Genomic DNA, 14,329 nt, shown 5'->3' on the forward strand with positions numbered 1-14,329 from the left:
CAGTCACCATCTGCAGTGATTTTGGAGCCAAGAAAACAAAATGAACATTGCAATGAACATTGGGCACCTATGATAGTGTACCTATCATTTCCAATTAAGGTTTTCTCTGGATATATGTCCAGGAGTGGGATTGCTGGATCATATGGTAATTCTATTTTTTGTTTTTTAAGGAACCTTCATACTGTTCTTCATAGTGGATGTACCAATTTATATTCCCACTATCAGTGTAGGATTGTTCCCTTTTCTCCACATCCTCTCCAGTATTTATTGTTTTTCAATTTTTTGATGATGGCCATTCTGATCAGTGTGAGATGATACCTCATTGTAGTTTTGATTTTCACTTATGATTTTTCTGGAAACACAGAAGACCCTGAATAGCCAAACTAATTTTGAGAAAGAAAAATGGAGCTGGGGGAATCAGACTCCCTGACTTCAGACTATACTACAAAGCTACAGTAATCACAGTATGGTACTAGCACAAAAAGAAACAAATAGATCAATGAAACATTTGAAAGTCCAAAGATAAACCCATGCACCTATGGTACCTTATCTATTACAAAGGAGGCAAGAATATGCAATGAAGAAAAGGCTGTCTCTTCAATTAGTGGTGCTAGGAAAACTGGACAGTTACATAAAAAATAATGAAATTAGAACACTTTCACACCATACACAAAAACAAATTTAAATGGATTAAAGACCTGAATGTAAGGCCAGACAATACAAAACTCTTAGAAAAAAACACAGGCAGAACACTCTGACATAAATCACAGGAGGATCTTTTTTGACCCACCTCCTCGAGTAATGAAAATAAAAACAAAAATTTAAAAATTGGGATCTAATTAAACAAAAACTTTTACACAGCAGAGAAAACCATAAACAAAACAAAAATACAACCCTCAGAATTGAAGAAAATATTTGCAAATCAAGCAACTGACAAGAGATTAATATCCAAAATATACAAACACCTCCCTCATGCAGCTCAATATCAAAAAACAAAAAACCCCACAAATAACCCAACCAAAACATAGGCACAAAACCTAAATAGACACTTCTCCAAAGAAGACACATAGATGGACCAAAACAGCACGTGAAAAGATGTTCACCATCACTGATTATTAGAGAAAAGCAACCCAGGGCTATTTTTTTACCTGACAGCACACAATCCAGGTCTTTCCCCCAGGAGAGCAACAGTTAAATGGTAGTGATGCTGTGGTTGCCTTGACCTACTTCGAGGCCCATGTGACCATCTACAGAAACTGCCCTGCCAGGCAATGAAGCTGCAGTTGGCATGCTCAGCAGTGATACGCAGGAATGCTCGACCCATGGAAGTGTCTTCCCAGAGCTGTCAGATGTCACAGCAAGGCATCAATCCCTCTACTCCTGGGGCACTGTTACTCTCTCAACATGAGAGCTACCACTGAACACGGTTAATTCATTTGAAGCATATGCCAAATCCTGTAGGACAGGATCCCAAAGTGTTTTTTTCTCACATGGGGCTGTCCTACAAGACCAGTTGCTTCTGGGTTGATGGGATATGTGATGAAGCTGGTTTATCCCACAGGCCTCTGTACCCACAGTCATCAGTGAGTTCTTTGGTAAGAAACAATTTTGTAAGGGAGGCGACATGAAGTGTATGGAATGTAAGGTATTCAGTAAGTCCACAGGTGAAGTGCATAAAAGAAGCACAAGTCAGGCATAACAATCCAAACCCCAAATAATTGTTTATTCCTATACAGCAAATTGCTACCTCCTTCATTATAGATGTAGGAGACCTGGGTTCAATCCCTGGGCTGGAAAGATCCCCTGGAGAAGGGAAAGGCTACCCACTCCAATACTCTGACCTGGAGAATTCCATGGGGTCGCAAAGAGTCAGACACGACTGAGCAACTTTCACTTCACTCATCATAGTAGAGTCACTTATAGTCAAGAGCCGCCACTCAGGCCGTTCCATACTATATCAAGATTGGGTTTGTCTTTGCAAGTAGTGGTGCTAGCCCATCAGACTTGGCCAGGGTGAAATTATGTTAACAATACAGTCATGCCTCCATGCCACTGTGGCTGCCTTGTCAGGGATGCACTGAACAAGCACAGCTGTGGTGAGGGGCAGAGACTGACTGATGCCTACAGAGTTGTCGCAGTGGTAACCAGCCGCTAAAAAGCCCTTCAGTGACCCCCACTGCTGGCATTCTCCCCTGGTGTGATCCCCTCTCTCTGACGTGGGCTGGGTTCGCTGGTTCACTGCTAATTAAGAATTCAGCAAAAGTGATAGGTCGTCACTTCTGAGGTGAGATTACAAAGGGACCGTGCCTTCCATCTCCAGCAGTCTCCATTGTTCTCCTGCTTGTTCGTGGACTCTCAGCTGCCATGTTGTAAGATGACTTCTGGAGAAGCCCATATAGCGCAGAACTGAGGAAGGTCTTCAGTCCAAAAATTGCAAAGAACTAATACCTGCCAATAATCAGGTGGGTGAGCTCAGGAGCCGATCCTCCCATTAGTCAAGCCTCCATGTGAGACACGAACCCAGCTCACAGCTTGACTGCAATCTCATTTAATACCTAGAGCCGGAGGCACAAAAGCGGTGAGAGAATAGATGTTTATTGTTTTAAGCCACAAAATGTTGGTATGTTAGGTAGCAATAGATAACCTACAGTAATCTTGTTCTGCAGTCAAAGCTTTGGTTTTTCCAGTAGTCATGTATGGATGTGAGAGTTGAACCATAAAGAAAACTTAGCACCAAAGAATTGATGCTTTTGAACTGTGGTGTTGGAGAAGACTCTTGAGGGTTCCTTGGACTGCAAGGAGACCAAACCAGTCAACCCTAAAGGAAATCAGTCCTGAATATTCATTGAAAGGACTGATGCTGAAGCTGAAGCTCCAATACTTTGGCCACCTGATGTGACTAGAAAAGACCCGGATGCTAGGAAAGATTGAAGGCGGAGGAGCAGGGGATGACAGAGGATGAGATGGTGTGATGACATCACAGACTGTATGGACCTGAGTTTGAGCAAGCTCCAGGGTTGGTGATGGACACAGAAGCCTGGCAAAGAGTTGGACATGACTGAGCAACTGAACTGAACTGACTCTTGTTCTGATTAAAAGCCTTTTTGCAACAGGACCCTTCTTTTGAGCATTCAGTGGGACCCAAATGTTATGCTTTGATGTCATTTGGAGATGTCCTAATTCCAAAAAAGTATCACAAAACCTTTACATTTTCCCAGTCCCTCACCACTTGTTTCAGTGCCCATGAAATGATGCATATCTTTATTTCAAGTTCTGCCTCCTTCCAGGCAGAGTATAAGATAAAGTTCTTCCCTCTGGGAGGATTTATTTTTACTTTTTTTGTCTCTGCTGTTCCTCAAGGCACCTGTAAAATGGGGCTCGAACTACCAAAGCAGTCATTTGCCAGAACTGGTCAGTATATTGAGCAAAGCCCTCTGCAATTAATTTTGAGTTTTTTTCCTCGATCAAGTGGTCACATAGAACTCATTATCAAGCTGTAAATATGAACTAAGGGTGAAGAGGTGTGTGTGCAACCTACCGAGCTACTTGTTAATGAAACCTGCTGGGGTTTTGGCTTTGGGCCTTTCTGAAAATACCACTTCCTCTTGGTGAAAGGAGTCCTTATCTAGGAGAAACAGATATCTCTCATTCAGAGAACACAGATTGCAGCCATGTGATGTTACTTGGTCAGACATGACCAGGGCCCAGTTCAGCTCAGCTCAGTCACTCAGTCGTGTCTGACTTTTTGCAACCCCATGGACTGCAGCATGCCAGGCCTCCCTGTCCATCACCAACTCCCAGAGCTTACTCAAACTCATGTCCATTGAGTCCATGATGCCAACCATCTCACCCTCTGTCGTCCCTTTCTCTTCCTGCTTTTGATCTTTCCCAGCATCAGGGTCTTTTCAAACAAGTCAGTTCTTCACATCAGGTGGTCAAAGTATGGAAGTTTCAGCTCGAACATCAGTCCTTCCAATGAGTATTCAGGACTGATGTCTTTCAGGATGGACTGGTTGGATCTTCTTGCAGCCAAAGCATCCACACTCCTCCAACACCACAGTTCAAAAGCACCAATTCTTTGGCGCTCAGCTTTGTTAATAGTCCAACTCTCACATCCATACATGACTACTGGAAAAACCAAGACTTTGACTAGACAGACCTTTGTTGGCAAAGTAATGGGCCCAAGAGCAAGACAAAAACTTTGCTTAAAAAAAATAATATATATATAATAATAAATATATATTTTATTATATATATTATGTATATTATATATTATTAATATATATTATTATGTGTATATTATATATAATAATATATATTAAATATAATAATATATTATATATAAATATATATATATCTCTCTCTCAAAGGGACGCCACTGTGATTCTGTGTAGCCCTCCACGGGTCCCATGAAGCCTCCTGCCCTGCCATACGTTCTCCGAACGTCACTGGAGCCGCTGGACCAGGAACGCAGATGCAGTTCTCCCTCCCTGCAGCTGGACGAGATGAGAGCCTTCTGCTCGGTGCTGCACTCAAACTGCATCTTCCAGTCCGCCCGGTAAGTGAGTGCGAGTTCACTGAATAAGCAGACATGTAAAAAATTAGAGAGAGAGAACTGAGGAGAAAGAAACCTACTGCACGAGCAAAGAGCAGCAGGTGCCCAATCTTTGTGGCCTGGAACAGCAAGCTCCCAAGAGACCTTCACCTTCAAGTTGAGGCGAAGCAAACAGATTAAGATGAACAAACGAAGGCATTCCCTCCGTTTGGGGGGGATCCACCTTTAGACACAATTTGAGGTTTTCATCAACATGGGGTTAAGGGTAGTTTGGGTTGTTCTTCAAGAGAAGGCTGAGCTGTTCAACTTTTTCTTGCAGACCGCCCAGGGTCGGACCGCAGAGAGGCCAGCTCCGCGCCAGAGAGCCCCGCCCCCTTCAGGCCACGCCCCTGCCGCACAGGCCCCGCCCCCGTCCGCACGCAGCCTCGCCCCAGTCGCGGGGCGTGCCGGGACTACGCGACCCGCTAACACCTCAGGGCAGGCCGTTGCGGACGCCGCGGGAGCGGACGCCATGGCTGCGTTAGGCCTCGCTTCGTTGCTGGGCCGCGTCCCGGCTACAGCGTGGAGAGCGGCAAGTAAGGCGCCCGGGCCGGGGCCGAGGTCGTGGACAGGGTCGCGAAGGCCCAAGCCCCGAGAGAAACGTGTCCGGCGGGGCGGCGGTGTGCTGCAGTCTCGGGGGCCTCCGGGGCCGCGGAGCCTCCCTGTTCGTCGGACTCGTGCGCGGGCGGGTCCTTCCCTCCCGGGCTCAGGTGGAACCCAAGCGGCACGGTCACAGGGCCCGCCCGGCCGCTCGCCTGCTTTCCGCCGGCCGCCGGACTGGCCACCAAGGGGGGCGGAAGTTCCGGGTTCTGGAGGGCGCGCCGCGCGCTAGTGCGCGTGCACAGTGCGGAAAAGCGGGCCCTATGGCAGTGCAACCGCGTTTACTAAGGGTATTTACATCGGGAAGGATTTATGGCAGCTTGCAGTACAAAATATGGGAGAGCACTGAATTTTGGAAAAGTAGGCCAAGGCAAAAAAGTATAATAAAAATTAGATGAAAACAGGAGGCTATTAAAGTATGCATGCTTTCAGTAAAAAACAGACTTTTTTTTTAAAGCCCTTTTTGTTGACAATTTTTCTCGATATATGTTACAGCCTTAACCCACAGAATATTCTAAGCATAGTTTTAATTTAGGACATCCTGGAGAAATTGAAAGTGGAAGACAGTTCCAGCCGGCATCCTAATGGGCCCAAGATGTTTGCTTTCATACATATATATATATATATATATATATATATAGTTTTTATTTATATATAGCTTGTTTTCATTTGTATCATCATTTCTCCCCAGACATACTGCTTTTTGTTTTTGTATTTTTTTCAGACTTTAAGCTTTTTATTTTTATCAGTGTATAGCGGATTAACAATGTTGTGGTAGTGTCAAGGGAGCGGGAAAGGGACCCAGCCATACATATACATGTATCCATTCTCTCTCAAACCACGCCCTCCTGCCCCATCCAGGCTAGCACATAACATTAAGTACAGTTTGACTGGCTAAACAATGGGTCTTTGGTTATTCATTTTGAATATAGCAATGTGTACATGACCCAGACATACCACTTGCTGATTGTAAAAATTGTAAATGGTCTGGAAATGAATAATATGGAAAGTAAAAGCCCCCTTGCTATGCAAATCTCAAAGTAATAACTGTATAAAATTTTGCTGTGAGTTTATTTAACATCCCTTTTCCACTAAGGTTAAAAGCTTAACAATGAAGTGTTTCATACCAAAAATTTATACAACATATATGAGTGAAGAAGCAAAGCCAACATTTATGAACCCATTTTCCACTTTAAGAAATAGAATGTTTCCATTGCCGAGCTGTGTGCTGCTTGGTTTTGCAGTTGTGTAACTTTATAGAAATGACTTCATGCCTTTTGTATTTGTTTTACTTGAAACAAATTTTCAACCAACATTGTTCTGAAATCCATCCATATTGTTATGTGATGTTGTAATTAGTAAATGGTGAAAGTGTTATCATACCTTTAGGGGGTTTCCCAAGTGGCTCTGTGGTAAAGAATCCGCCTGCCAAGCAGGAGATGTGGGTTCCATCCTTGGGTGGGGGAAATCCCCAGGAGAAGGAAATGGCAACCCACTCTAGTATTCTTGCCTGGGAGATTCCATGGACAGAGGGACCTGGCAGTCCCTGGGGTCACAAGAGAGTCGGACACAACTTAGCAATTAAAGACACACACATCATACTTTTTTCCTTTCCCCCTCTCAGTAGACGTTGTGTAATTCGGGAAGCCCCAGGTTTGGCTGCTACACATCTGGTGTATATGTGGGTGCACTTGCACAAGAGGTCGAATTCCTGGAATATATGGTAAAGACCTGTTCAGTTTTACAATGTGATGCCAAGTTGTAAAGGCATTTTTCATTCCTACTGGCAATTTATACTTCTGCCAGCAGTGTATCAGAGTTCCTATTTCTCCAAATACTTGCCAACATCTGATAGCATCAGAAAATTTAATTTTTGTCTGTGTGTAGGGTGTTGAAATAGTATTTCATTATGATTTTGCATTTCTCTGGTTAGAGAAATGAAACATCTTTTCAGAAGTTTTTTTATTTTTCTGGTGAAATGTATCTTCATTTTCTTATTGGATTGTTTGTCTTGCTTATCTATATTCTTTACATATATTTGACCACTATGCCTTTTTTAAGTTGTGTATGTGTGGCAAATAGCTCTGTTTGAGGATGACAGAAATGACAAGTGGATACTGAACTGAGAAGGCATCTTGAGACTGAAAAAGTGAGGCAGGGAGGTTCATACAATCAGCAGGTCAGTTTATCATAAGGTGACTTACAGACTGGGATCAGGCACGCGGCCATCAGGAAGCACTAGCAGCTGTACTCTACACTGCCAAGGGACCGCTGGGACAGTTTCATAGTTAACCTAGGGTATGAAGGTGTATGGGCTTCCCTGGTAGCTCAGCTGGTAAAGAACCCGCCTGCAGTGCAGGGGGCCCTGGTTCAGTTCGTGAGTTGTGAAGTTTCCCTGGAGAAGGAGTAGGCTACCCCATTGAGCATTCCTGGGCCTCCCTGGTGGCTCAGACAGTAAAGAATCTGCCCACAATGCAGGAGACCTGGGTTTGATCTCTGGGTCGGGAAGATCCCCTGGAGAAGGAAATGGCAACCCACTCCAGTATTGCCTGGAGAATCCCTATGAACAGTGGAGCCTGGTGGGCTTCAGTCCATGGGGTCACAAAGAGGAGGACACGACTGAGCGATTAAGCACAGCACAACAGCATGTGAAGGTGGAAGGTATGTATGTAGAAGCAGGAAGTGCATCTTCCTAAGTCAAGATTTATGAATGGCTAATGGTAGTTCCCTGGTGGCTCAGAGGTTAAATCATCTGCCTGCAATGCAGGAGTCCCAGGTTCAATCCCAGGGTCGGGAAGATCGAGGGAAATGGCAACCCACTCCAGTATTCTTGCCTGGAGAATCCCATGGATGGAGGAGCCTGGTGGACTACAGTCCATGGGGTCGAAAAGAGTCGGACACGACTGAGCGACTTAACTAACTAATTGGTCTCGTGGCGGCTGGGAATATGTCAGCTAAGGTTTTCATCCTTGTTTAAGGGGACTAAACAATTTAGGGGTCACCTGATCCTAATGATTATTAAACAGTATCTATCAACTACTGAGCCCTTGATAATAGAGAGCGATTTACCCCATACAGTCCTGGGTAGGGTCAGCGGAAAGACTGGAGGAACTATGTAGGCCCAAGATATCAGTTAAGATATCAGCCATACAAGCTAGGTTTGTGAACTGTTTTTGTCACTCTTATGGTGTCTTTCTTAAAAAACTATCTTCAGAGCTTCCCTGGTGGCTCATTGGTAAAGAATTCACCTGCCAGTGCAGGAGACACGGGTTCGATCCCTGGTCCAGGAAGATCCCAAATGCTGTAGAGCGGCTGAGCCTGTGCACCACAGCTTTTGAGCCTGTGCCCAAGAGCCGGTGGATTCAACCACTGAGCCCGTGCCACAGCTGTTGATGCCCACAGCTGTTGATGCCCATCCACCCGGTGCTCAGCAACAGGAGAAGGCTCTGCAGTGATGCACCTCTGTGCCTACTCGCTGCAACTAGAGAAAAGCCCACAGAGCAAGAAGACCCAAAATAAAAATAAAGCCAAAAATAAAATTTAAAATAAAATTATCTTCAGCAGTAGACAGAATAAAATTATGTATCTGACTGTACAATTTCAGAGCTTCAAAGGAAAGATATCTCTTGGTAAACAAATTTGTAATGTTATCTTCTTGTCTTGATCCTTTTGTTTATTACCAGTGCTTTGTAGTCTTCTGTAAGAAAGCTTTCCCAACCCTAAGGTCCTAAAGATATTCTATATTTTCTCCTTAAAGGTCTATACTTTGGTTTTTTTGTATTTAAGTCTTTATTCTACCAGGCATTTATTTTCATGCATGGCGTGAGGCAGGAAACTGATTTCACTTTTTTCCCATGTCAGCAACCAGTTGTCCCATGTCCGTATGTTGGACTTCCCCCCGCCCCCTGATGAAATGCAGCTATCTTACATATGCATGGACACCTGGGTTTATTTCTTGGCTCTCTTTTCAGTTTCACTGATCTATTTGTCTGTTCTGTGATGTAATACCTATCTTAATAACCATGCTTTTGTAGCAACTCTTAATATTTAGTAGGGTAAGTCCTCTCATGTTTTTTTTTCAGAAGTGTCTTGGCTATTCTTGGATATCTGCTTCCATATAAAATTATTTTTTAAAAGTTTCTGCTGGAATTTGGTTACAACTGCTCAGTATATTCTAAGATTATTATTTTCTAATTTCTGCTTATGTATGGAAACACAGTTGACTTGTTTATTGATTTTGTATCTGGTAACCTGGGTAAATTACTTTATTAATTTCAATAATTTATTTGCAGATTTTGGTGGGGGTGGTGCTGGGCAGACACAAATATTGCCTGCAAATAATGAAAATCTATTTCTCCCTTTTCAGTCTTTATATCTTTTTTATTGTCTCTTGTTTTTCTGTTCTTGGTCAAGTTTTTCAGTACAGTGTTGACTAGAAGTGATGGTAGGCATACTTGTTCATAATTATAAAGGGAATGTGTTCATATTTCATCATGCAATATTAGCTGTAGATGTGCCCTTCATTAAGTTAATGAAGTTCCTTGCCATTTCTAGAAGGATTGAGGTTTTGTTTGTTTGTTTATGTGGTTATCTGTTTTTTTAAGACAGAAGAAATCTTGAAAAATTCATTTTTCTTCATCTTATTGTTAATTCATTTTTCTTGTTTAATACGGTAGGTTAGTGAATTACAGATTTTTCTAGTGCTGATTTACTCTTGGATTCCTAGAAAATATTCAGATGTATCAGAATGGTTATGTTATCATAATATTGGGTGTGGTATGCTGATATTTTGTTTAAAAACTGCCCCGTAGTTTTCCTCTCTTGTAATTTCCTTTTCTGGTTTTGAAATTAAAGTTATTCTAGCCTCTTACAAGGAATTTAAGAGTCTTTTCATCCATTTCTTTAAGATTGAAATAAGCCATTCCTTGAGTGTTTATTACAATTTACACTGCCCTTTGGTGTGAGGTAAGATTTTAAATTACTAGTTTAATTTCTGTAATGAATATTGTGGTATTTATCAGATTTTCTCTTCTTAATTAAGTTTTGATGGATTTTTCTAGGAAATTGTTCACTTTGTATACTTTAAATATATCGGCATAAAGTTCTAATTTTTGCTCTCTATATAGCTATGTGGGCTTCCCAGTTGGCGCTTTTGGTAAACAAATTTGTAATGTTTTCTTCTTGTCTTGATCCTTTTATTATCAGTACTTTGTAGTCTTCTGTAAGAAGGCCTTCCCAGCTGTAAGGTCGTAAAGATATTCTCCTATATTTTCTCTTTAAAGGTCTGTAGTTTGGCTTTTTTGTATTTAAGTCATTATTCTACCAGGAATAAAGTCACCTGCAGTGCAGGAGACTTCAGAGACTCAAGTTTGATTCCTGGGTTGGGAAGATCTCTTGGAGAAGGGCATGGCAACCCACGCCAGTATTCTTGCCTGGAATATCCAACAGGTAACACTGTTGGTAACACATGATAATTCTCTTATATATAAACAGCATAAGACTAGATTTTGGTGAGTTTTTATTTTGAAGTCTGATAGTATATACCTTTTAACTGGAGAGCTCAATCTATTTGCAGTCACTGTAAGTCACCTACATCTAAATCTTCAGGTTGTGAACTTTCAAAGATGTGAACATGTGTTCTGTCAACGTCAGGTGAGATTGAAATTGCAACTTGCCCTGCATCTATTGCTGATGATTCTTCAGCTCTACCATCTTCCACCTCCTCTCCTTCCTCCAGGCAGTAACTCCTGCCTGTTCACTTGATGCCAGCCCAGCCCTTGTATGGCAGTTGTTGAGCTGTCATACTGTATTTTTCAAGGTACTGTACCATAAGATTAAAAATGTTTTCTTTATTTTTGTGTTTGTTTTTTTTATGTATTATTTCTGTGAGAAGTTTTATAAACTTATAGTACAGTACTATATAGCCCACTGTGATACTTGGATGAAAAGTGAAAGTTGCTCAGTCATGCCCGACTCTCTGCGACCCACCCCATGGGCTATACAGTCCCTGGAATCCTCCAGGCCAGAATACTGGAGTGGGTAGCCTTTCTCTTCTCCAGGGGATCTTCTTAACCCAGGGATTGAACCCAGGTCTCCTGCATTGCAGGTGGATTCTTTACCAGCTGGGCCACGGAGGAAGCCCAGGAATACTGGAGTGGGTAGCCTATCCCTTCTCCAGGGGATCTTCCTGACCCAGGAATCAAACCGGGGTCTCCTGCATTACAGGTGGATTCTTTACCAATTGAGCTACCTTTAACAGGGGAAGACTAACTCTGTTGGACTTACAAACACGTAGGACTTAACAAACGCTCTTGGACTGGAACTTTGGTATGTAGGGGACTTACTGTATGTTGTGCTTAGTCACTCAGTCATGTCAGTTGTGTCCAGCTCTTTGCAACCTCATGGACTGTAGCCCACCAGGCTCCTCTGTCCATGGGGATTCCTCAGGCAAGAATACTGTAGTGGGTTGCCATGCCCTCCTCCAGATCTTCCCAACCCGGAGATTGAACCCAGGTCTCCCACACTGTGGGTGGATTCTTTACCATCTGCGCCACCAGGGAGGCCCAGGAATACTGGAATGGGCAGCCTATCCCTTCTCCAGGGGAGCTTCTAAACCCAGGAATCGAACTGAAGGCTCCTGCATTGCAGGCGCCTCTGTCGGACTTATGAACAAGTAGGACTTACAAACACTCTCAGACTGGAACTGTTTTGTTTATCGGGGACTCCATTTCAGTTCAGTCGCTCAGTCATGTCCGACTCTTTGTGACCCCATGAACCACAGCACGCCAGGCCTCCCTGTCCATCACCAACTCCCGGAGTTTACTCAAACCTATGTCCATCGAGTCAGTGATGCCATCCAACCATCTCGTCCTCTGTCGTCCCCTTCTCCTCCTGCCCCGAATCCCTCCCAGCATCAGGGTCTTTTCCAATGAGTCAGCTCTTTGCATCAGGTGGCCAAAGTATTGGAGTTTCAGCTTCAGCATCAGTCCTTCCAATGAACACCCAGGACTGATCTCCTTTAGGATGGACTGGTTGGACCTCCTTGCAGTCCAAGGGACTCTCAAGAGTCTTCTCCAACACCACAGTTCAAAAGCATCAATTCTTTGGCACTCAGCTTTCTTTAGTCCAACTCTCATCCATACATAACTGCTGGAAAAACCATAGCCTTGACTAGACGGACCTTTGTTGACAAAGTAATGTCTCTGCTTTTTAATATGCTCTCTAGGTTGGTCATAACTTTCCTTCCAAGGAGTAAACATCTTTTAATTTCATGGCTTCAGTCACCATCTGCAGTGATTTTAGAGCCCAGAAAAATAAAGTCTGACACTGTGTCCCCCTCTGTTTGCCATGAAGTGATGCGACCGGAATGCCATGATATTAGTTTTCTGAATGTTGATCTTTAAGCCAACTTTTTCACTCTCCTCTTTCACTTTCATCAAGAGGCTCTTTAGTTCTTCACTTTCTGCCATAAGGGTGGTGTCATCTGCATATCTGAGGTTATTGATATTTCTCTGGGCAATCTTGATTCCAGCTTGTGCTTCCTCCAGCCCAGCGTTTCTATGATGTACTCTGCATATAAGTTAAATAAGCAGGGTGACAATATACAGCCTTGATGTACTCCTTTTCCTATTTGGAACCAGTCTGTTGTTCCATTTCCAGTTCTAACTGTTGCTTCCTGACCTGCATACAGGTTTCTCAAGAGGCAGGTCAGGTGGTCTGATGCCAGTCTCTTTCAGAATTTTCCACAGTTTATTGTGATCCACACAGTCAAAGGCTTTGGCATAGTCAATACTGTATATTTACTGATAAAATTGACCTTATTTCTGCCATCTCATTTTTTGTACCTTCTATTTGTCATACTTTCAATTAAATGTTTTCTTCTTTCATTTTTTTCCTCTGTGATTTTGAAGATACACATTGCTTTTTATTGGTTGCTCTTGAAATCTGAATGCATGCTTGAGGAAGTTGAAGTTAATTAATATCTTCATGTTCCTCCTAAACAGTACAAAGCTTAGAAATGCTTTGAATTCATTCACCCTCCTACTCTGTTGTTCAGCCTTTTAGGGTTGTGTGTGTGTGTGAGTGTATGTTTTCTTGTGTATATGTTAGGGTGGAATTGTGTAGTAACACAAATCAACATATTACATTTTTATATAGTCAATGTTTAAAACTTCTGTTTTTCTCTTTTTATCTCACACTTTACTTCTTGATTCAGTTTCTTACAGTACATTGTTTAGAAGTTCCCTTTGGTGATAGTCTTGTGATAAAGTTTCTAAGTGCTTTTTTTTAAACATGTATTTTATTTTTAATCTGAAAATATGATTTATTTCTCTCGTTCTTGGAAAGTAGTTTCAGTAAATGTATCATTGTCTCACAGCTCTCTGTCTGCTGGCTTTCTTTATAGCTCTTGGGAGGTCCTCTGTCTAATGTTTGTTCCTTCATTAATAATCTCTCCTTTACCTAGCTACTTTTTAGATCTTCCTAAAAAAGCAGAATGTTGGCTTCTTCATTGTACTTTGTGTCTAGATGTGTTTTTCTTATTTAATTTTTTTTTTTTTTTTTTTTGCAGCTCTCTGCGTTTCCTACATCTGAAAATTCCTGTCTGTTGGACGTGTCTTGGTCTTTTCATTATCCCCTTCTGGAACTATGATTAAACAAACATTTGTTAGCCCTCATTTTATCCTCCAAATATTTTAACATCACTTTTATTTATTTCCTTGCTGCTATGATTTTTTCTGTATAATTTCTTCAAAACTTTATTCTGGGCCACAAACTCTTTTCAGCTGTATCTATTCTGCTATTTAGGCCTTTTATTGAGCTTTAAATTTAAATTTGTGGTTTTGGGGGGTGTTTGTTTGTTTGTTTTTGGGTTGTTTTTCTTTTAAATATTGGCCTAGTGAATTTTCAGTCTCTTACTCATTTTTCTCTTTGGTTCCATTTTTATTTCCCTAAACATATTACTTATTTTAATTTTTATTTCAGTTTACAGATCTTTATGGTCCTAGCTCCGTTGTTTATTGATATTGCATATAATAGCTTGTTTCCTTGAATGTTTTATTGGTATTCCCTCTTTGAGACTTCCATAAGATGTGAGTTGAAAAGCTGTTTATCCTCAGAGGATTTGCTTCTGCCGTG

The 14,329-nt window shown here is 42.1% G+C and overlaps 1 protein-coding gene across 2 annotated transcripts in view; it reads left to right on the forward strand.

Annotated features, from left to right (window-relative positions):
- Positions 1 to 4,793: 4,793 nt before the first annotated feature.
- Positions 4,794 to 14,329, forward strand: part of SDHAF4 (succinate dehydrogenase complex assembly factor 4) — a 32,524-nt gene continuing 22,988 nt past the window's right edge. For both annotated transcript variants that reach the window (XM_065911428.1, XM_065911429.1), the window contains exon 1: positions 4,794 to 5,130. In XM_065911428.1, the coding sequence (XP_065767500.1) occupies positions 4,809 to 5,130 (322 nt within the window). In that variant the 5' untranslated portion in view covers positions 4,794 to 4,808. The remainder of the gene's footprint in view (positions 5,131 to 14,329) is intronic.

This window comes from Muntiacus reevesi, chromosome 19, assembly GCF_963930625.1.
Source record: "Muntiacus reevesi chromosome 19, mMunRee1.1, whole genome shotgun sequence".
In the NCBI taxonomy this organism is placed as follows: Eukaryota; Metazoa; Chordata; class Mammalia; order Artiodactyla; family Cervidae; genus Muntiacus; species Muntiacus reevesi.